Source organism: Nilaparvata lugens, chromosome 5 (genome assembly GCF_014356525.2).
Source record: "Nilaparvata lugens isolate BPH chromosome 5, ASM1435652v1, whole genome shotgun sequence".
In the NCBI taxonomy this organism is placed as follows: Eukaryota; Metazoa; Arthropoda; class Insecta; order Hemiptera; family Delphacidae; genus Nilaparvata; species Nilaparvata lugens.
This window is the reverse complement of record NC_052508.1, coordinates 43,331,824-43,354,047: the sequence shown is the minus strand read 5'-3', so window position 1 is coordinate 43,354,047 and position 22,224 is coordinate 43,331,824. Positions and strand designations below refer to the sequence as shown.

General features: G+C 32.6%; 1 protein-coding gene across 10 annotated transcripts in view; it reads right to left on the bottom strand.

The window, feature by feature from the left end:
- Window positions 1-14,797: 14,797 nt before the first annotated feature.
- Window positions 14,798-22,224, bottom strand: part of LOC111048921 (reticulon-1-A) — a 139,813-nt gene continuing 132,386 nt past the window's right edge. For all 10 annotated transcript variants that reach the window (XM_022334906.2, XM_039428384.1, XM_022334905.2 and 7 more), the window contains one exon: window positions 14,798-17,223. In XM_022334906.2, the coding sequence (XP_022190598.1) occupies window positions 17,166-17,223 (58 nt within the window). In that variant the 3' untranslated portion in view covers window positions 14,798-17,165. The remainder of the gene's footprint in view (window positions 17,224-22,224) is intronic.

Genomic DNA, 22,224 nt, shown 5'->3' with positions numbered 1-22,224 from the left:
TAATAAACGACTGAAGCACTGTAAAGAGAACTGGAACTTTTCACTTACATGCGGAATGTGGTGCATGTTGTTGCATCCTTTTCGACTGAAACACTTACAGAGACTAAAGTAGATGAGTAGACCAAAATCCAAAAACGCGGCAAACCGCTTCGATTTCGACAACGTGTAGTGAAAAGAAGGGAGGAAGTATGTGAGAGAGTGAGTGATGTTAGACAGAGAAGGAGTGGTTGTTGAACAGGGAGTGGACAGTGGACAATGGCCTGCCATTACAAAAGGAGAGAACCGAACGGTACTGATGTTGTGGGCAAAGCATGCAGTCGAAATCATAAGGAAGAATGGTTGATGTAGAGGTGTTGGAAGGTATGGAAAGGGGGGTGAGAGCTGTGCAGGGTGATAAACCCTGACGACCAAAAAGAAAAAAGCGAGGGCAATGTAGTCTGGTGATCTGTGTTAATTATTTCAAAGTTCAAGAGTCAAGATCCTTTTCATGTTCTATTATAATATACTAGCCGTCATGCTCGCTTCGCTCGCCATACCCGTCTAGCCAGGGGGCTCTGCCCCCTGGACCCCCGACTGGATCGTCCAAGAATGAGATCAGTTGGGCATTTTTATCATAATGTTAGGACAATCCAGTCGGGGGTCCAGACTAAACGGCTGGCTAAACGGATATGGCGAGCGAAGCGAGCCTCACTGCTAGTAATATAACATTCCCAGGATTGAAGTAGCAGTGCCCAATCAATTTTTCCGCGATAAATGCATTTAAATCTTCAACTTGGTGCCAACCTAACAAAGTCAACTCAACTTAATGCCAACCTGACAAAATTATTAATTTAGTTGCCAGTTAACAACTGTTTCAAAGAGGTACTCTATCTAGATTATAGTTCTATAGTAACATATGATATGGAAATTTCAATATATAATTGAGAGATTGGGAGAAGAAGAATATACATGCTAAAAGACGAACTTTGAACCCTTAAAAACAACCCTTAGAGTTGAAATATTGCCAAAAGATTTCTTAGTGCGCCTCTAAAGGGCCAACTTAACATACCTACCAAATTTGAACGTTAACTTTAAACCCTTAAAAACAACCCTTAGAGTTGAAATATTGCCAAAAGATTTCTTAGTGCGCCTCTAAAGGGCCAACTTAACATTCCTACCAAATTTGAACGTTTTTGGTCCGGTAGATTTTTAGTTATGCGAGTGAGTGAGTGAGTGAGTGAGTGAGTGAGTGAGTGAGTGAGTGAGTGAGTGAGTCAGTCAGTCAGTCAGTGAGTGAGTGCCATTTCGCTTTTATATATATATAGATTGCACTATTACATATATCCTTTATTCACTAATAAGATGAGCTTTACAGTTTGTCTATAGCTCAATCGGCTACAGTATCTAAATCACAAGACAAAAAATCGATCATATGAGCACAATATTAAATATAAAAATATTTTAAATTTTAAGCTGGTAATCACGATTGATTACAAAGATAAGCCAAAAAAGTAGCGTTTTGTGCATTTACTGATGAAGTAGAAAACCAGAGATTACTTGAACTATCAACTCTAAGCTCATTCAACTTCAAGACAAAGTTGGAAATTCAAATCAAACAAATTATATTTTATGCATAATTGAATAATCGGACCGATTATGAATGAAGTATTATTCCTGAGAAAAAACTTTGTTCCATGCTTTAATATTGAAAATCGTTCTGTATTCTTAAGAATATCGAGCCTTCGATGTCTACAATCTGAGAATAAAAGAGAATCCTACATGATGCAAAGTATTCTCGAATATTATGATCAGTTCCCCAAATGTATATAAGTTGTAATGGAAAGTATAATACTTATGTATCTTGCTACGATATCAAAGAAAGTACAGAATACTGATACTAAAAAAGACTTGGGAAATATAACCTAAAGATCTCAAAATTGATGTTGTGAGATCTCAAAATAAATAAATAATATCGATCAACTTCGAAAAGAGAGAAGACCGAAGGCAATTCTTGTATTTAAAAGGTGAATTTTGATATTTCCATGTAACACCAACATCAACTCGACTACGTACGAGCACAGAATACAATAATTATAGGAGTTTTCTCTGGTACGAGTATAGGCCTAATGTCATTCATCCCAATTTGAAAGGATTTTTAACTCCGGCCGCAAAAGACATGTCTTGTCAAAACAATTTCGCCTGTATTTGCTAAGAATTAAGCACCTGAAATGAAGTGACCTCTGTCTACTTCCTCCTCCATGTTGCTTGATGAACAACCATATTGTCTTGTGTGGGATTTCAATAATAATTGTACAAGCTCATTCCCAGCCTTTAAGAACCACAGATTAGTCTAGAATTACGATTCTCAAGTATGTAATTGCAATGATTGAATTGACTGGGAGTATGGCTTTTGTTATCTTTTCGCTATTTGGCTGATTTCGGCATTTTGTTATCATATGGCTGTTCTTATTGTTCTGAGTAAAGGGATCTTGACCTGAGAGTGGACAAAATATAATCAGTATACAGAATGTTCTGAAAAAAGGTGCCCATAAATTTAATCAGGGCGTGATTCCTCACATCAAAAAAAGAAAAAAGTTATAATTTCGTAGATTTATAAGATTTCGTCTGAATTTCTGTGCCTCTGCTGAAACGATCCCTACGGGTATTTGTTGGCTGTTAATTAAGATGTACAATGATTCATAAATCATTTTCAATCATCGATTATACAATGACTGGAAAGTACTTTAAAGTACTTTACTTTAATCATTCTAAATGATTCATAAATCAGTTTCAATCACCGATTATAAAATGATTGGAAAGTACTTTCAAGTACTTCACTTCAATAATTCTAAATGATTCATAAATCAGTTTCAATCACCGATTATAAAATGATTGGAAAGTACTTTTAAGTACTTCACTTCAACCATTCTAAATGATTCATAAATAATTTTCAATCATCGATTATACAATGATTGGAAAGTACTTTCAAGTACTTTACTTCAATCATTCTAAATGATTCATAAATCAGTTTCAATCATCGATTATAGAATGATTGGAAAGTACTTTCAAGTACTTTACTCCAATCATTCATAAATCAGTTTCAATCATCGATTATAGAATGATTGGAAAGTACTTTCAAGTAATTTACTTCAATCAAATAATTCTGAACAATTTGTAAATCATTCTCATGCAGTCATCAATTTCCAAACGATTGGAGAGTATTTCCAATCACTTGACTTTAATAATTTTCAATGTTCAATAAATCATTTCCAAACATTGGTCCACAAGATCCTTCTACATTATTATGGAGATATACTTCACACTTCATGATCTGTTGAGGATACTCGAAAGTTTATTCGAAGTTTTTCAATTTTCACTATAAATATGGATTACTCATTAGAAATCATTGGAAATTATTTTCAAGCATTTCCAAATCATTCCATTCAAATGATTCCGAATGATTGTCAATGGATTTCAGTCAGAACTGAGAAAAAAAATTCAATGACTTGAAACTATTGTAAATGATTTTAAAGTAATTATAGTTGTCTCTTTCAAATCACTTCAAAGTACTTCATTCAAATCATTCTAAGTAATTTATAAATCATTTTCAATCATTGGTCTTCAAATGATTGAAAAGTACTTCAAAGTACTTCATTCAAATCATTCTAAGTAATTTATAAATCATTTTCAATCATTGGTCTTCAAGTAATTGAAAAGTACTTCAAAGTACTTCATTCAAATCATTCTAAGTAATTTATAAATCATTTTCAATCATTGGTCTTCAAATGATTGAAAAGTACTTTACTAAATCATTTGAGGTAATTTATAAATCATTTTCAATCATTGGTTTTCAAGTAATTGATAAGTACTTCAAAGTACTTCATTCAAATCATTCTAAGTAATTTATAAATCATTTTCAATCATTGGTCTTCAAATGATTGAAAAGTACTTCAAAGTACTTTACTAAATCATTTGAGGTAATTTATAAATCATTTTCAATCATTGGTCTTCAATGACATTTCATGGAGAATTAAAAGTAATTTGAAAGTACTTTAAAATGATTTAACTTGCCCTAAAAAGAGGTGACAAATTTTAAATCACTGGCAATTAGTTTCAAGCACTTTCAAATCATTTCCTTGCTGCTTGGGTTAATTTTAAACTGTATCAAATCCATAACAAGTATTAATTGTTATAATGTGGTGCATTTTTACTTTAAGCCACTTGTTTCAGTTTAAGCTTTGAGTATGCAAACGGCCCTAAATTATCAAGATGAATATAGAAAATAATTGAGAAGAGACAAGTGAACAAATATCATTGTTTAGGTATTGGAAAATATTAGAAATGATAATCCATTTTTCTTTTTTAAGAGAATTTTTAATTCAGTACTAGTTCATATAAGTTAGTAGGGTACCTTACTGTGTTGATAAATTTCAGATCTGTAAGTTTAGCCTACATAAAAAACAATCAAATATGTAGGCATAAGTTATTCTTAGGCAAAAAATCTAATGAGTTACTGGCATTAAACAAAATGGTGGAGAATTCTTTCTTATAAGAATTAAGGCTTAAGTGATAACCAAATATTGAGTGTTAAGCAGAAATCTTTATGCAAAATTTTGAATAGGCTAGCCCATGGGTATTTTACAAATTGATACTTTATTACTATTGTATTTTGATAACTTTAAAGTGGAAAAACACCCACATTCTTTTGGTGTGAGTGTCAATAGTGATAATATTAGGTAGTGAGAACAAGATATACGGTAACCAACAACAAATTTTTGCCGAAAGGAGGATACACTATTTTAGAAGTTGGAAATACTAGTTATAGGTGATTTTTATATCAATCCAGCACTTCAAGCTCTAATGTTGAATTTATTTTCTAGCGTGAATAATTCTCTGGAATTTCTGATAGTTGATTGCCCTACATCCTCTAGTTTCCATCATGAATAAATAATATCACAACATCTCAGCAACACTGATTAGTTAAAAGTAATTCTCGACCTTGGGTACATACCTTTATATTGTTTGATAATTGTTAATCACTATCTACTACCATAGAAGAACAATAGCGTAAGTATATATCCCATGGTATAGGGCGTTTATGTCGCAGCTTTTACTGTTATCTCAAGCCGATTATTGTTGATTTTTACTGTTTTGACCGGGTAAGAGTGTATGAACAGCACAATATGAGAGACTAACAGCGTCATAAAGCTTCACAGAGAAGAACCACAGTACATGGACAATCAGCTTGAACAGTAAAAGTTGCGACATACACGCCCTATACCATATGGGATGGATATCTACTTATGCTATTGTTTCTCTATGCTACTACCTACCTAGCGTACTAGCGTACTTTATATGATATGTAATCTTTGAATAAAAGTTTGAGAGGAAACCCATCATTTTATCTAAAACTGCCGACGCCGACAATTTTATTTCAGTGGTAAGGTATTGAACATGAAATAGAAACTGATATTGTATGTTTTTAAACTCAGTTTATTTTTCTTGTTACACATCAAGGTAATTTTGATATGAGGTTTTTGGCGCCTATATTGATGAGAACGACCAATCAGGAGTTAATTGAAAACTATATGAGAAACTATATATTGAAACTATATAACTTAAAACTAAGGCTGTTTAGAAGAGTAGAAGGGCAAAAATTTTATTCGAATTACACTTCTGTTGATAGACATTCTGTGATTGGTGTTTGTTCTGATCAAATCAATTTAGATGCTCAATGTGATAAGAATAATTTTACACAACCCTTTTGTAATGAACAGAATAATAGAATTGGAAAAATTAGAATGGGTTTCATTAATATGCAGGGTTTAATAAGTAAGGAGGACTTGTTAAATGAGTTTGCTATTGATAACAGTATTGATATTATTTGTGTGAGTGAACATTGGTGTAGAGAGTCTCAACTGTCTTTTTTAAAACTAGATGATTATTTTCTTTGTAATAGTTTTTATAGAACACTTAACATTCGAGGTGGAGTGGCAATCTTTATAAAAAAATCAGTTAAGGATTTTGACCATTTGAATGTAGATTTTCTTTGCAGGGAGTTGGACTTTGAAGCTACATGTGTTGTCAATCGTGTTTCCAAATTGATAATTACATCAATTCATAGATCTCCTAATGGTAACAGTAGAGTTTTCTTGGAACAATTGGAAGAACTGTTTAACTTCTTGCATGGGCTAGCATTTAAAAACTATCATTTATTCGTAGGTGGAGATGTGAACTCGGATTTTGACTTGAATAGAGATAGACGTAGCACTTTTGAGCTGAAAAACTTATTAAGGCAATTCAACATGACATTCACAAATGTCGTAAATACAAGAGATAATGCTTGTCTTGATAATATATTTACTAATATTAGGAGTACTGTTGTTTCAAATAAGGTTCTTCCTTTCCCGTACTCGGATCATGATTTTCTGACCATTGAATCTGTTGAGCTTGCACATAGTAGTAATGTTAACAAATATAATACCCAATCAAAGCTAGTACAAACAAGACCTATGACTGCTGACAAAATGGATACATTTGGAAATTCGTTGTATAGTACTGACTGGTCTGATATATATAGTAAAAAAGAACCAGCTAATGATCTGTTTTCATATTTCTTTTCTAAATTCTTAAGAATATTCAACTATAACATTCCTGAAAGAGCTTGTAAAGTTTCCTACAATAGAGGCAAGCAGAATAAGAAAAACAGTTGGTACAGTTCACAGTTGGCAGCCCTAAAGCAGCGAATGTTTTTACTAATGAGTCTAAATGATACGTTCAAAACTGCCGAAACAAAATCTGCTTATATAGAATGTAGAAATAGGTATAAGAAATCAATAAGAGAAGCAAAAAAAATCTATAACACTGAATACATTAAAAAATCAAAAAACAGGTGTCAGGCTGCATGGAAAATTATAAACACAGTTGCTGATAATAATGTTAATGCTAGAAAGAGTGTTCCTCTGCATCCAGATGTTCTAAACAATTATTTTATTCAGTCTGTTAAAGATATTCAAGACTCATTGAATGGACCAGGTAGATTGTCATTGGATCTAGAATCTGTTAAGGGACCCAGTTTGACTGCTAACTTTAATTTCTGGGAAGTACTCCCTGAACTTGTGTCAGACATTGTCAAAGGTTTTAAATCTTCTAATAGCTGTGATATTTACGGCATGTCTGTCAACTTATTAAAGGAGGTGATAGATAGTTTTGTGAAGCCTCTTACTCATTGTCTAAATAAATGCTTAGCGGAAGGAGTATTTCCAGAGGAGCTCAAGAAGTCGAGGGTGGTGCCTATTTACAAAAAGGGTGATAGAGATTGTCCAAGTAGTTATAGACCAATATCTATAGTACTTGTTCTAGCAAAAATACTTGAAACTATAGTATATAATCAACTGTCTGACCATTTTGAGCGTTTAAATATCATAGCACCTTCTCAATTTGGCTTTAGAAAAAATAAATCCACTGTAGATGCTCTTCTCAAATTAACTAAGAGTGTATTGCAAGCATTTGAACAGGGAAACTATGCTCTGGCCACCTTCTGTGACATAAGTAAGGGATTCGACTGTGTTGATCATACAATTCTTTTGGAAAAGATGAGCTATTATGGAACAGGTCATAATGCTCTCAAATTTTTAAAGTCCTACCTAATGAATCGTAGTCAACTAGTAACTGTAGGTAGCATTAGCAACAAGTTGTCGTTGTTGAAGGTTGAGTTGGGTGTGCCACAAGGCTCGATACTTAGTCCTTTCTTATTTTTGGTTGCGATCAATGACATTTCAGCTTTCGTTAAGACTGATACAATTTTGTATGCAGATGATACCACTTTCTTTAACCTGAACAGTGATCTGAACATTCTGAGCCAGGAAAGCAAACACACTATGGAAAAAGCATCTCTATGGTTCAATGCAAATAGCTTTGTTCTTAATAACAGTAAAACTTAACAACTTAATTTTAATTTAAAAAGAGGACCTCCAGTGAATAACCCAGCGAGTGTGAAATTTTTAGGGATTCATATGGACTCAAAGCTCACATGGGAGCCACATATCAAATATGTCAGCTCAAAGCTTAGCAGGGTAATTCATTTGCTCAGAAGTCTATCCGGTGTAGTACCTATGAAATATTTAAGAACGGCCTATTTTTCTTTCTTTCATAGTATAGGTATCTTATGGCCTCATCCTTTGGGGTAATGCTTCTCAGATCAATGATGTTCTACTCATTCAAAAGAAAGCTTTAAGAATTATAACTAACTCATCATATCTTGAGCATTGCAAGCCATTGTTCATTAATCAAAAAATTCCAACTGTGATAAACTTGTATGTATATTATATCCTCATTTATACCCATAAGAACCTATCCTGTCTGCAGTTGAGAAGTGATGTTCATTCAATTAACACTAGGTACAGAAATCGCATTGATATACAGCACCAAAGACTGACAAAATCTCTTAATAGTTTTGAGATCACAGGACAAAAACTGTTCAACAAACTGCCTTCCCATTTACATAATGTGTCACAAAAGATATTTGAACAAAAGATATATAGTTGGCTAGTATTAAATCCGTTTTATAAATTGACTGAATTCGATGAGTGCCTAGTAAATATATGTTAGTAAATAATTAGTACCTGTCTATAAGTATTGGTTAGTCTGATTATCTTGTTATCTAAATTCAACTTCTCTTCATCACTCAACTGTGACACTATAGTAGAAACGTCCAAATGTATTTATTGTTGTTGTTTATTCTGTTTGTTAATATTATAATAATATCTATTTGTTCTATTTTACAATATTAACCATCACTACATGAGCATTGTGTATATACTACTGTAGAAGTGTGTGACTTGAACTTATCGTTGTAATGTTATATATTGACGTTGTCTATGCTGTAAAGGCTTTTCGACAATAAAATTTTATTTATTTTATTTATTTATTTATAGGCTTCACGGTAAGCTTTACAATTTAGAAGTTGCAATAAATCATTTGCCAATTATTAAGAAAAATTCTATTTTTTCAGAACATACGGTGGGTAGGCCTACATTAAATTTCCTGTTCTTGTTAGGGAACGCTGACTGATCCATAGAGAGGAAAAATATATTCCAAGAGGAACATGAGTTTTATTAGAAATGAAACAAAAATGTATTGGATTTCTTATTATGATCCAGTTGCGAAATAGCAATAATACATTGTGTGTCACGAATAAATCACTCCAATGTAGATAGAATTGATAATTTTCATTGAGAATTAACAGTCGAAAACATTCGTATCATTAGTGCAGATGAATTTTTCATCCCTAATGTAAGCTATTGTTTCTTTCCACTGATAGAATAATTAAAAGAACAAATCTAGAATAAAGGTTATCATATTGACCTCGTAGTTTAGTGACCTACACATTGATCCTAGTAAAATAGCATTTTAGTTGTTATTTTTATATTCTCTAATAAGATCAGTGTCAATTTCATCTCGAAATCCATATTGAATTCCTTCCAATATGATAAATAATACAATTTTAACACACTCTCATCATCAAATAGTGCATAATTCGTGAATGATACTGGGAATCGAGTGAAATGATAAAATGACAGTTCAATTTTTACCAAGTTAAGGCCTCCTGTAATTACCGTACCTTACTTCGATAATAACTTAAATGCATGTGGAACCATTCTGTGGTTCTGTCATTGGAAGAAAATAGTGTTAGTTTCTATAACATCAGTTATATCAATCATATATAAAAAATTCTTATTTTACTAATTCAATTGCGAATAAGTAAGAAAAAATCTGGTGTGGTACACTCACACAACTTTCCTTGCTCATTGATCTATAAGCCTCATTAACGAGGATAATTTAGGGGAATAACAATATGCCGATTGGCGGCTGAATAATTAAAACTACGATTATAGCCTACTATTATTGTTATTGTATTCAGAGTACATTTTCCTTTGTTTGAATTATGAAATTTGAGGATTTTTTAAAAGTTGTAAAAACAGCTGTTCTACAAATAGAATATCGACATGTTGTGTTCTTTTGAATAAACTACTGCTCTACCTACCTACGAGGAGGTTACAAAGTAAATTTCTCAAGGATGGGGGTGGACCCCCTGTTAATTTCTCAGGTAGGAGACTCATGCCAGTTAATAGAGCTGATATATAACTATACAGGGTATGAATTTGAAAAAAATCGGTCAAGTCATTTTTGAGAAAATCGTGATAGAAATTTAACATAATTAATTCTTCTCAGGAATATTACGGAGCTCCTGCAATTTTACCAGAAATGAGACTCATGTCAGTTTATAGGGCTTATAAATAGCTATCTAGGGTATAAATTTGAAGAAAATCGTTAGAGCCGTTTCCGAGAAAACCGTGAAAAACATGGTTTTTAGCCATTATCCGCCATTTTGAATTGAATTTTATTGAATTTCTTATTGTCGGATCCTCATGGTATAAGGACCTTAAGTTTAAAATTTCAAGTCAATCAGTTAATTAGGAATGGAGTTATCGTGTTCACAGACACACACACAGACCAACACCCAAAAATCATGTTTTTGGACTCAGGGGACCTAGAAACGTATAGAAACATGAAATTAGGGTACCTTAATTTTTTTTTGGAAAGCAATACTTTCCTTACCTATGGTAATAGGGCAAGGAAAGTAAAAAGTCAAGTTAATAAGTTTTCATAATAAAATAACTATAAACATTCAATAAATTAAGAAATCTTTGAGATATTGCGGTAGTCAGGTGTGAGTAGTCATATACCTGGCAAAATGGATTTAGAAATTAATGTGGAAATTGTTTCGATCAAATAATGAGATTGCTTAACTCACTCAACTCGAGAATATTTCAAGATTTCTCTATTTCTCTTCCATTTCCTTCACACTTCCATTGTTAGACTAACGATAATTTTTACTTTCCTTGCCCTATTACCATAGGTAAGGAAAGTATTGCCTTCCAAAAAAATTAAGGTAACCAAATTTCATGTTTTCTATACGTTTCAAGGTCCCCTGAGTCCAAAAACATGATTTTTGGGTGTTGGTCTGTGTGTGTATCTGTGAACACGATAACTCCATTCATAATCAACCGATTGACTTGAAACTTTAAACTTAAGGTCCTTATACCATGAGGATCCGACAATAAGAAATTCAATAAAATTCAATTCAAAATGGTGGATAATGGCCAAAAAACCATGTTTTTCACGATTTCTTGAAAACGGCTCTAACGATATACTTCAAATTTAGCCCAGATAGCTTTTTATAAGTCCTATTAACTGACATGAGTTTTATTTCTGGGAAAATTGCAGGAGCTTCTTAATATTCTTGAGAAAATGAATCTCGTTAAATTTCTATCACGATTTTCTCAAAAATGACTTGACCGATTTTTTTCTAATTCATACCCTTCATAGTTATTTATCAGGTCTATTAACTGGCTCTTTTCTGGGAAACAAAAAGGGGTCCACCCCATCCATGAGATATTGACTTTGTAACCTCCTTCTCGTGCGTGAGGTAGGTAGGTAGAGCAGTTTATTCAAAAGAACACATAGTCGATATTTTATTTGTTGAACAGCTGTTTTGACAACTTTTAAAAAATCATCAAATTTCACAATTTACACAAAGGAAAATGTACATTGAACACAATAACAATAGTATGATCGTAGATTTAAATATTCAGCCGCCAACCGGCATAATGTTTTTCCCCTAAATTATTCTCGTTTAAGAATGAGGCTTATAGATCAATGACCAAGGAAAGTTGTGTGAGTGTACCACACCAGATTTTTTTCTCTTCTTTTCAGAGATACTGATTATTAAAACACAATGCAAATGATCAAGTAGGTACCCTTTATTACTTTCCTTGACCTATTACCATAGATAAGGGAAGTATATATTGCTTTCCAAAAAAAATTAAGGTACCTCAATTTCTCAAGGTCCCCTGAGTCCAAAAAATTGTTTTTTTTTTTATATTGGTCTGTATGTATGTGTGTGTATGAGTTTTTGTGTGTCTGTGTACAGGATATCTCATCTCCCAATTAACGGAATCACTTGAAATTTGGAACTTAAGGTCCTTACACTATAAGGATACGACACGAACAATTTCGATCAAATGCAATTCAAGATGGCTGCTAATATGTCAAAACAGGGGTTTTCACGATTTTCTTAAAAACGGCTCCAACGATTTTGATTAAATTTATACCTAAAATAAGCTCTATCAACTGTGACAAGTCCCATATCTGTAAAAATTTCAGGAGATCCGCCTCATCTATGCAAAGTTTGATTTAAGATTTAGATTCAATATAATAGAAATAAACATTTTGTTTAACTTTGGTGTAAACGCAGCTTAACTCGACTTATCATCCCACTTTGGCTGAGCTACGCCTTGGCGCTTGGTATGTTTCAAATTCAGACCTCAGAAAATATTGTCTGAAGCAGCCCATAGACGTTCAACAATTACGGTACAGTACAATATAGTACCCACTTATAATATCAGGACACAACTGTAATAAAAACTGTGGTTTATGGCATCATGTTATTCAGTTGTGTGGCCTGATGTTATAGGTAGGTAGGTACTATATTACTGCACAATAATATTAAGCGTATATTTTGTGCTTTTCAACACCCCGCTTACTTCGGCCGTTTACAACAGATCGACCGACATCACTGATGCCTTTCACAATGCCCTACCCGACTCCGAATCTATTGCTGCAATCTCAACACAGCAGGGTTTCTATTATTACCATAATAGAGTTATTTTGTTAACATAGAAGTAATATGGTGAACCGGGATGACTTTGTCCCAATTTTGGAGTGTTAGAATTTTAAATAGCTTGCAACCAATACTCAAGTTGATACAAATCTCTTGAAATATTTTTTATTGTATTCTGCAATATTTTTCACAATAAAAGTTAGTATTCTTCTTCACTTTAAAAATATATTTTTTGAAAATAAGAGACCACGGGTTGGGGTGACTTTGTCTCAATTTGAAAAATATATGGATTCAAGTTCATTTTCAAGAGCTAGACAAAGTGAGTGAAATTAATTGTTGGACTATAAAAATAATGAATCTTCTACTTCTGGCTTTACAGCTCGATGTGAGCTTCAGCCTCTCGCACAAGAGCCCTCCACACATTCCTTTCGTCTCCATGCTCTTATCCCCATATTTCGGAGATCATCCTCCACTTCATCACTCCATCGGTTGCGTGGTCTCCCCTGTCGTCTTCTGCCCTCCATCCTGGCCTTATAAATTGCTCTTGGCATTCGATGTTCTTCTCTCAACATGACCAGCCCAGCGCAATCTTTGTGATTTAAAAATAATGAATAATGACGTTAAAAACAAATGAAATCCACTACGAAAAATCACAAATTATTCATTGAAAAATATTTCAGTTTCTGCTGCCCAAAGATCTTTTGTAGCGTCGAGGCATCTTGGCTCCAGCTGCAGAATCAGCAAAAATGAATATTTAGACGTATTAATTTAAATAAAGGTGCACATTCAGTTTTATTAGATAAAATGCATAAGTATAATATTTTTCATTGTATTTCCATCATATCCTGCATAATATCATATTGAGAGTCACCTCAAGTTCAAACTGTAAGTGACCTTCTTGTATTTAACTAGTGACAGAACCCTAACCAGTACAACTATGAATATTATGGATATACCAATTGAAATATAATAAAAATGCATAAATAAAATGTACTCACTGATAATCATAAGTCTTTTGAAAATAAGTATTCTAATACGAAGTTTTCCGACAGCGAAATCATAAATGAAGCAAGCAGTTTGGTTTAATGTCGATAATTCAATTAATGCGAATCTCGTATACCCAGTTTCGACAAATTATATCAATTGTAGAACCTCGATAATGATCAGGTCTACGGCTATCAATGTTGAACATCGATTTCACATAACAGAGATTGGAGACAAATGGATTTGAATATTATTCGTGAGGTGGGACAAAGCCACCGTGGAATAGACAGTCACCCCGGTCGTAGGCCTACCGGTACGTAATATTTGTTCTCCATAACCATTGTACATGTTCCTTGTAACTTGCTACTAGAACACAAATATTACCGTACCGTTCTATCCAAACTAAAACTGACAAAATCATGTTCGAAATTCTCGATGTCTGCCGAGTGGGAAAAAAGCTTTCAACGACAAGATAACTGTCGACCGACACCTTTGCTGAGTATGAAAGCTGTTCCGTTTGACATGTTATTTAGACCCCCATGACATGATGTTACCTGGCTGATATCTGAACCTTTTGCAAGCCTTGGATATTTAAAAAAAATTCAAATTCCAACAGGCCCAGTTTCTAGGACATTTATTAAATCAAATGGACCATTTAATCTATAGGTCCATAATTTAAGTGTCCCATAAACCAGATTATCCCGTTGTAGTTTTCAACTATAAAATTACCTCTTAAAGAGCAGCTAGTTCTCTTAAGGTGGGTTTAGGTTTGTGCATGAATTTTGTAGTCGACCACGACAGGGTGAGGATATCAGATTGGGCATATTTCAATTTGTCTAAATAACCTAAAATATCATGTTTAATTATATTTTAAAGGGAGAGGTTCGGTTTATACTTTTAAATGGAAATTTGTTGATACCATTCAAAATATTTTGATTCTTGGATAATAGGCACAAATAAAGAAAAGTTATTTGATCAGCTGTTTTAGCACATTTGAAATTTGGACAATATGAATGGCATTAGGGAAATGGCGTCGTCGTCGAAGTTTACGCACAAACGGAAACCCACCTTAACTAGTTTCTCATAAAAACTCATCCTTTCAACGAGCTTATCTAGTCAAGTGAAATGAGTTATTTAAAGACATTAATGCTTGCTTTCCAATTATCATTCATCTTTATTTTCGTGTACAAAGCACAGAAGAATGTTTTAATCACCATTGTACAGCTGAACATACGTTAACTATCAAGTAGGGAAATAAACCTATATCTTATTCTATTACAAAGAACCACCAGCTTTTACAGTAATGTATTGAAATAACATTTATAAATAAGTTGCTTATCCATTAAATATCATTTTCCACGTAATTTTATAAAAGCACAATTCTCAAAATCTCAATTGCACCATACATTAAAAAATAAGACAATTGAAGTGTAAAAAAATTACAATGAGCAATGCTTGATATCAAATAATATTGAAAGAATAATTAATGTGGACTTTTATATTTTCCCAGTTCTACGTTCAAATCAAACAATTCCTTCCTTCAAAAATAATTAACAATGAAAGCATTTAAGGAATAGTAAGATAACCTCTCAATGAAAATTATACACAATACATCAAGCATCAGCGCAAGTTTGATATTTCTATGAATATGATATTATAGCATACCTGTAATTCCTCTAGAATTTTGTCATTTGAACGTTTTTCATAGATCTATATAAATATCTGATATTGAAATTTCAATTATAATAATAATTATTTCCATAAACATAAAAATAAAATACAACTTTCAATATAGTTTCATTTCTTATAAACAAGATATCAATTCTGTACAGCAAACAAGTAAAGTGCGCGTAAATATATAATTCTATATATAACTTTAAAACTTTCAGTAGATAGTCTTTTATTTTAACGCTATTATGTACATTTTAGGGCTCTCATGGTTTGATCTTAATAATCAGAAATTTATCATATCAATAGTATTCATGGATGATGCAAATTTGAATAAACTTTTTGCTATGAGGAAGACGGAATTTGAATATGAATTTTCAAAATTCTCGGCGAATAATGATTTAGATAGACTTTTGTGAATTTCTATTTCACCTGATGAGCGATCATTTGTGATGCTGGGGTGCAGCAGAGAGAGAGAGAGAGAGAGAGAGAGAGAGAGAGAGAGAGAGAGAGAGAGAGAGAGAGAGCCCTCTGTAAAAATGAACCAACACGAAGAAGCCTTACAAAAATATGCAACACAATTTGAAACAAACTAGATGAACAAAAATCCAACACAATATATAATTCAACAAAAATGAACTCCAGTCGGATTTCTTGTTGCAATGCTACAACAATAAAATGTGTAACAATTCAGAAGAAAAAGCACACAAACATTAATGTCCAACCAAAGTTGGCGCGTTTTCTTTTAGAAATACTTTCGATTAATATTGATGGAATACATTGGACCATCAGTGAATACGTTACGTATTCCATAGCAGGATTTTGATCTTATATCTAGGGACACATTTCTGACAGTACACCATTCAGTCAAAACAATCATTACACATCATCATCATTCATCCTCAGATTAACGTGTAATAGTTGAATAAAGAGAAATAAAATACATGAGAATGAGAAGAAACAATCACTCATTATTCTCTTCACGAACTATCTACGACTCATACCAACTTACAAGGTTGATGTAAGGAAGTAATGAGTTAAACGACAAAATAGCAATAGGCTGATTAGAAATAGTTTTCAGACTGATGTTTTGCAAGATTTGACTCAAGAAGCCGCTTTCCAGAGTGTTAGTGTTGCTATGAGTTTAGCTACTCTTTATAAGTCACCAAAAAATTAAAAAAAAAATCAAACACTACGAGAAAAAAGGAGTTTTATTCAAGACATAATGAACATTTATTTGTGCAATATTTAGGTGTTCTGAACCGAGTTTCATGCATTTCGCATGAAAATATATCAAATTCAAATATAAAAAGTTTGATACGATATTAATGAAATAAAACGAAAAATCAAATTCAGCTAGAACTAGAAAAGAATACGAGAACGAAAACCCTCATTTACTGAAATCCATCAGTAGGGTTTACTATGTTATTATGCAAGTCGATTTGACTTCAATTCTACAATGTTCGAATCTATAAATAAGCATTTTACCAACAATGAAGCTGTATGAAAAATGTATAGGTAAGATAGATTATCACTTTCAATTCAGATGCGAATTAATTTTAAACATTAATTTGGATCGATAAGGATATTTTTGAGTTGAGTAATGAGGAGTTTCGATAAAACATTGTGATAACCATGATCGAGGATGATGGTGGGTATGATCACTTGATAAGTTCTACATCATTGTCAGCAACACTTTGACATTATTATATTATACGCTCTTTTTCTTCAACTCCTCTTCTTCCAGAATATATTTTTATTATCACTGTTTTATCATCACTTGGTAATTGTTGAAGAGGACTGGCAGTTGAATCGCTGCTCTGTGCGGTAATAGTTACTTCAGTCTCATCTATTGTTCTTTATCCTTCTCAGCTTCTTTCTTTCCAATTGGAAGAGCTGCTTTCACCCTGAAAAACAAAACAACAAAATCAATATCATATTAGAGAAAGGAAAAATTAATAACAACTATAGTACTCGTAAATATATGACAAGAAGCTTCCTTCTCAAACCTTCCAATATGAATTTCCAAATGAATTACCTTGATCCTTCTAAATAAATTTCAAAATAGTAATATTTGAAGAGACACTTAATCAAGTGAAGTTTCTTTCCTAATAAAGAATCTAGTTTTGAAACATCTAAATTTAAAAATCTACTTTGTGAAAATAATTAAGGACTGGAAATTTTGTGAAGTTAACAACTACAAGACTTAACATTTTGGACTATGTGTAACCTTATCTAAATTTGGGAGAGGAATAGCACAAGGTTACCTTATTTTTTCTCTCCCTATCATTTTTATGATGCACTTATTGTATGAATCAATAAAGAGTAGGGCAACTAGAATGTTCAATTATATAAAATCACTAGTACCCTTGTTATATTTTATTTTTTATATTTAATAAATCACGACTAGTTTCGAGCACTTACGCCATTTTCAAGTGTCAAAATAAAAAAATAAAAATGAAAATATAACAAGGGTATACTACTAGTGATTTTACATAATTGTAGTTTCAAATCAAATCAAATCGTTTATTGCACAAAAATATATACAGAATACAACTGAAAGGAAATTGACAACTTTGTGCTACACGTCGGCAAAAGAAAACTTGTACGCCAACGTGGAGTCTTAATATAACTTATTCACTTATACATTAATATTAATATATAAAATTATCCTACAATATTATAATATAGGCTAACAGTAATTAACATTCAACCAACTAAATATTCCATTCTAAGAAATAACAATAAATTAAAGATATACATAAAGCTGAATTTAAGATTCATACAACATCAATCAATATTAAACCAAATCATTAATTGAATAAAAATAATTTTCTTTCACCCAGGTATGGAAATCTTTTATTTTAGGCTTCTTTATCAACCATCCTCTTGGAACTTTATTATAGAGTTTATTTCTCAAATATGAAATACTTCTACGGGATAGGGTGCTATCAACTCTTTCAATTGTGATTAAGTTTTGAGCGACTTGTCTAGTTACTCTTTGAAAATTTTGAATATTTTTTAATTTGAGCACATGTTTCTTAATAGTCTTTAAAATGAACAATTGTCTTATAGTGAACAGATTGGAATTTTGAAACAATGTGACACTTGGGAAATCTCTCGGATACCTCATTATTGTTTTGATAACTAACTTTTGTAAAACAAATAGAGGTTTTAAAGTTGAATCAAAAGTTCCTCCCCATATAGAATTACCATACTGAACTAAGGATTGGAATAGAGCAAAATAAACAGATTTTAGTAATTTTAGACTCAAAATACTTCTAAGCATGTACATTTTTAAATTGACCACCCTTAATTTTCTACAAAGGTAGCTAATCTGAGGTGACCAGCGTAGATGCTTATCAACAAAAATACCAAGATACTTGTAATTGTTTACACTCTCAATAACCTCATTGCAAGAATCACATGGATACCTGTTACAAGCATTATTCAAACAAAGCCTGTTCATATCTAGATCTCCTCTTGTTGTTGGACTGAAGGTCATACATTTTGTTTTACCAAGATTTAGTCTCAAATAATTACATTTTAGCCACTGAGAAACCTTATAGTAACCCACTTTTGTTTGCTTGATAACATCTTCCCAGGAACCTTCTTGGAAGATAAGTGCTGTGTCATCAGCAAAACAAATTGTCTTAGACCCAACTGAGTCCAGTACACTAGGCAGGTTATTAACATAGATCAAAAATAAAACTGGTCCCAATACAGTCCCTTGAGGTAGACCCCATGTCACATCTCTAATCTCACTATTACTACCACCACAGCTAACGATTTGGCTTCTACCCCTTAGATAACTTTCAAAGAAATCTAACTCTATTCCTTGAATACCAATATTAGATAGTTTCTGGATCATTTTATCATGTGGTACTGTGTCAAAAGCCTTGGCCAGGTCCAGAAACATTACCAAGGTTTTTTTATTTGTTTTGAAACCATTGTATATTGTCTCAGTTAAGGACTCCAATGCATCCTCTGTGCTTCTACCCTGTTGGAAACCAAACTGCCTCTTATCAAGGATTTTATTAACATCTAGATATTCAACTAATCTTTTCTTTACCAATTTTTCGAAAATTTTAGAAATAGAACTTAGCAAGCTAATTGGTCTATAATTTTGAGGTATTTCTTTACTCCCCCCCTTGTGTAAAGGAATAACTTTTGCATGCTTGAAATGCAAGGGAAAGTATCCAGATGAAAAACAACAATTGAAAATTTCTGAAAGAGGTTTAGAGATTGTGTCAGTTAATAGTTTTAGCACGCTGTTGGATATGTTATCCCATCCAGGTGCCTTATTATCATTCAAACTTTTGATTACTTCCTTGATTTCTGTTTCAGTAACAAAATTGAAATTAAATGCATTTTCAATATCTATTGTTTGTTCCAAATATTGATCTTCATTCTGTCCATGTATATCAATTTCCTGCGCTTGATTTATACCTACATTCACAAAATAGTCATTCAAAGCATTAAGATCTTGATTTACATGTAATTGTGAATTCTTATTTACCCCAATAATTGCTTGATTTATCACAGACCATATCTTCTTAGGGTCACCTTGAGCTTTATTTATTTCTGATTGATAATATAAATCTTTTGCTTTTCTAATTAGATCTACTATTCTATTTCTGTAAGACAGGAATTTCCTTCTCAGCTCTACATTAAATGGTTCATTTTTCAATCTTTTATATAATCTATCTCTTATAGTTATGGACTTTAGAATTCCATTGGACATCCAAGGTTTCAAATGTTTTTTAGTTAAATTAACCTTTTTAATAACTGTTGCTCTACTGATGCACGTTTTTACATTATTTACAAATTCATTTACTAATGTTTCAATACTTCTATTCGCGTCAATCTCCCAATTCATTAAAGCACTCTCCTCTAACAACTTTTCTTTATTAACATTCCTCACTTCAATAAACTTACATGGCTTACTAGATCGAGAACAAACATCTTTTTTAATTGATGCGTGAAGAGCAGTCGCATAATGATCAGTAATTGACATTTCTAATACAGCAGTTTTTAATGAGTCATTATGTTTGGATTTAGAAAAAATATGGTCTAAACAAGTATTTGAAGCAGGACGAGTTTTTCTATTGACAAAGGACTCAAACCCATGCGAACTCATAATAGACAAATAATCATGCGTTTTTTTAGAGTTACATAACAAATCAATATTTACATCACCTATCACTAATGAATAATCAAAATTAAAGCATGAACCATTCATATAATTATCAAGTTGTTCTATAAATAAAGGTATACTTGTACTAGGAGATCTATAAACGGATGTTACTAAATATTTATTATTTTTAGTTTGCAGCTCAACAGCTAAGAAAGGATATTCGTTTGGACTATCAATTTTTTTCGAGGAAATACTATTAGCTACATACATGACAATTCCATCTGAACGATTCAAGGAGTTACTTTTTATATATAAATTATAGCCATTAATGTTTAACAGTGATTTTTCTTCTTCAGAAGTCCAGGTTTCAGTAAAAATTAGAACCTCAAATTTTGTTCTCATGCTGTTCAAAATAATGAGAATTTGATCAAAATTTCTTTTCAAACTTCTTATATTTAAACTAAAAATATTCAATTCATAATTAAGGGGCTGGATATAGTTCAAGTATTCATCGGTACTTTCACATTCCCTAACACTGTTAATACTATCTACAAATTGCGTGAGATCATTCATAATAAATGTTTAATCAAACCTGTAGCAACACTTTATTCCTCTCCGTTGATAACTTTTTTCAGATGGTCCAGTCCCTTGACTTTGAATACAGGTGAGCCCTCCGACTTCTTAGCGCACATTTGTGAACCACGAAACCAGACGAATTTCCAATCATTTTCCCTAGCTAACTCACGAGCGGCTTTCAGTTCTTTAGCACTCTTGGCAGTCAGCTGATTCATTAGCCTGAAGTGTCCGTTCGGCAGGTTTCTGTTGATTTTTTTCACGTCGATTCCGGGGCTGCTCCTATCTTCTCTGCTTATGGTTTGGAAAGCCGTCATCCATTTGTCCCTCATACTCCTTCTCACGAACCTGACGACAATCATCGGTGTAGTCTCTCGGTTCATGGATGGCAGTCTGTGAGCGACGCTGATTTCGTTTGATGAAAAATCAGACACTTGGAGAGCACTGGCTACGCCTTGTAGGATTTCGTCCATGTTTTCGTTCTTTGTTGCAGGTATACCGGTTAATAATAAATTTTCCCTCCTGGTATATTCTTCTAATATTTCATTTCTCTTAGAAAGAAATTTCACTTCTTCTTTCAATTTTTGGTTTTCAGTGATTAATTGTTCATTAGCTTTTTTGATTTCTCCGATATCCGATTTGAAACTATCAAAACTATCCGAAACAAATTTTACTGAGTGAGTTAGTTCCCCTAATTGTTGATCAATATCTTTTTTCAACGATTTTGAAAACTGTTCAAATAAAACAGTCATTTTTCGCATTAAAACATCACTTTCCATTTCACTCTCTTCTTGACCTGGTGACACAGACACCTGTTTACAAGCACTGCACTTCCATTTATTCCGATTATCCTTTGAAAGTTTTTTGAAGTTCTTTTCGGTTAAATGGTGGCAGATGTAATGACATTTTTGTTTACACGAAGCACAAATTATTGAGTCTTCATCACTGAAATTGCCGAGGCAAACGTTGCAGTTATTCATATTTCAAACGTATCTATAATATGCGAGCTAAACAGAATACGAGTTTGATGAGTAGACGGTCACGATAAACAAGTCAGTACACTCAATAATAGTTTATTTATCTTCATATTCATAGGCCTGGTTGCACAAAAGCCGGTTAAATTCTAAACGTGATTAATTCTACGAGAACCAATCAGAGAAGCCGTCTTTTCAAAAACGCCTTCTGTGATTGGTTCTAG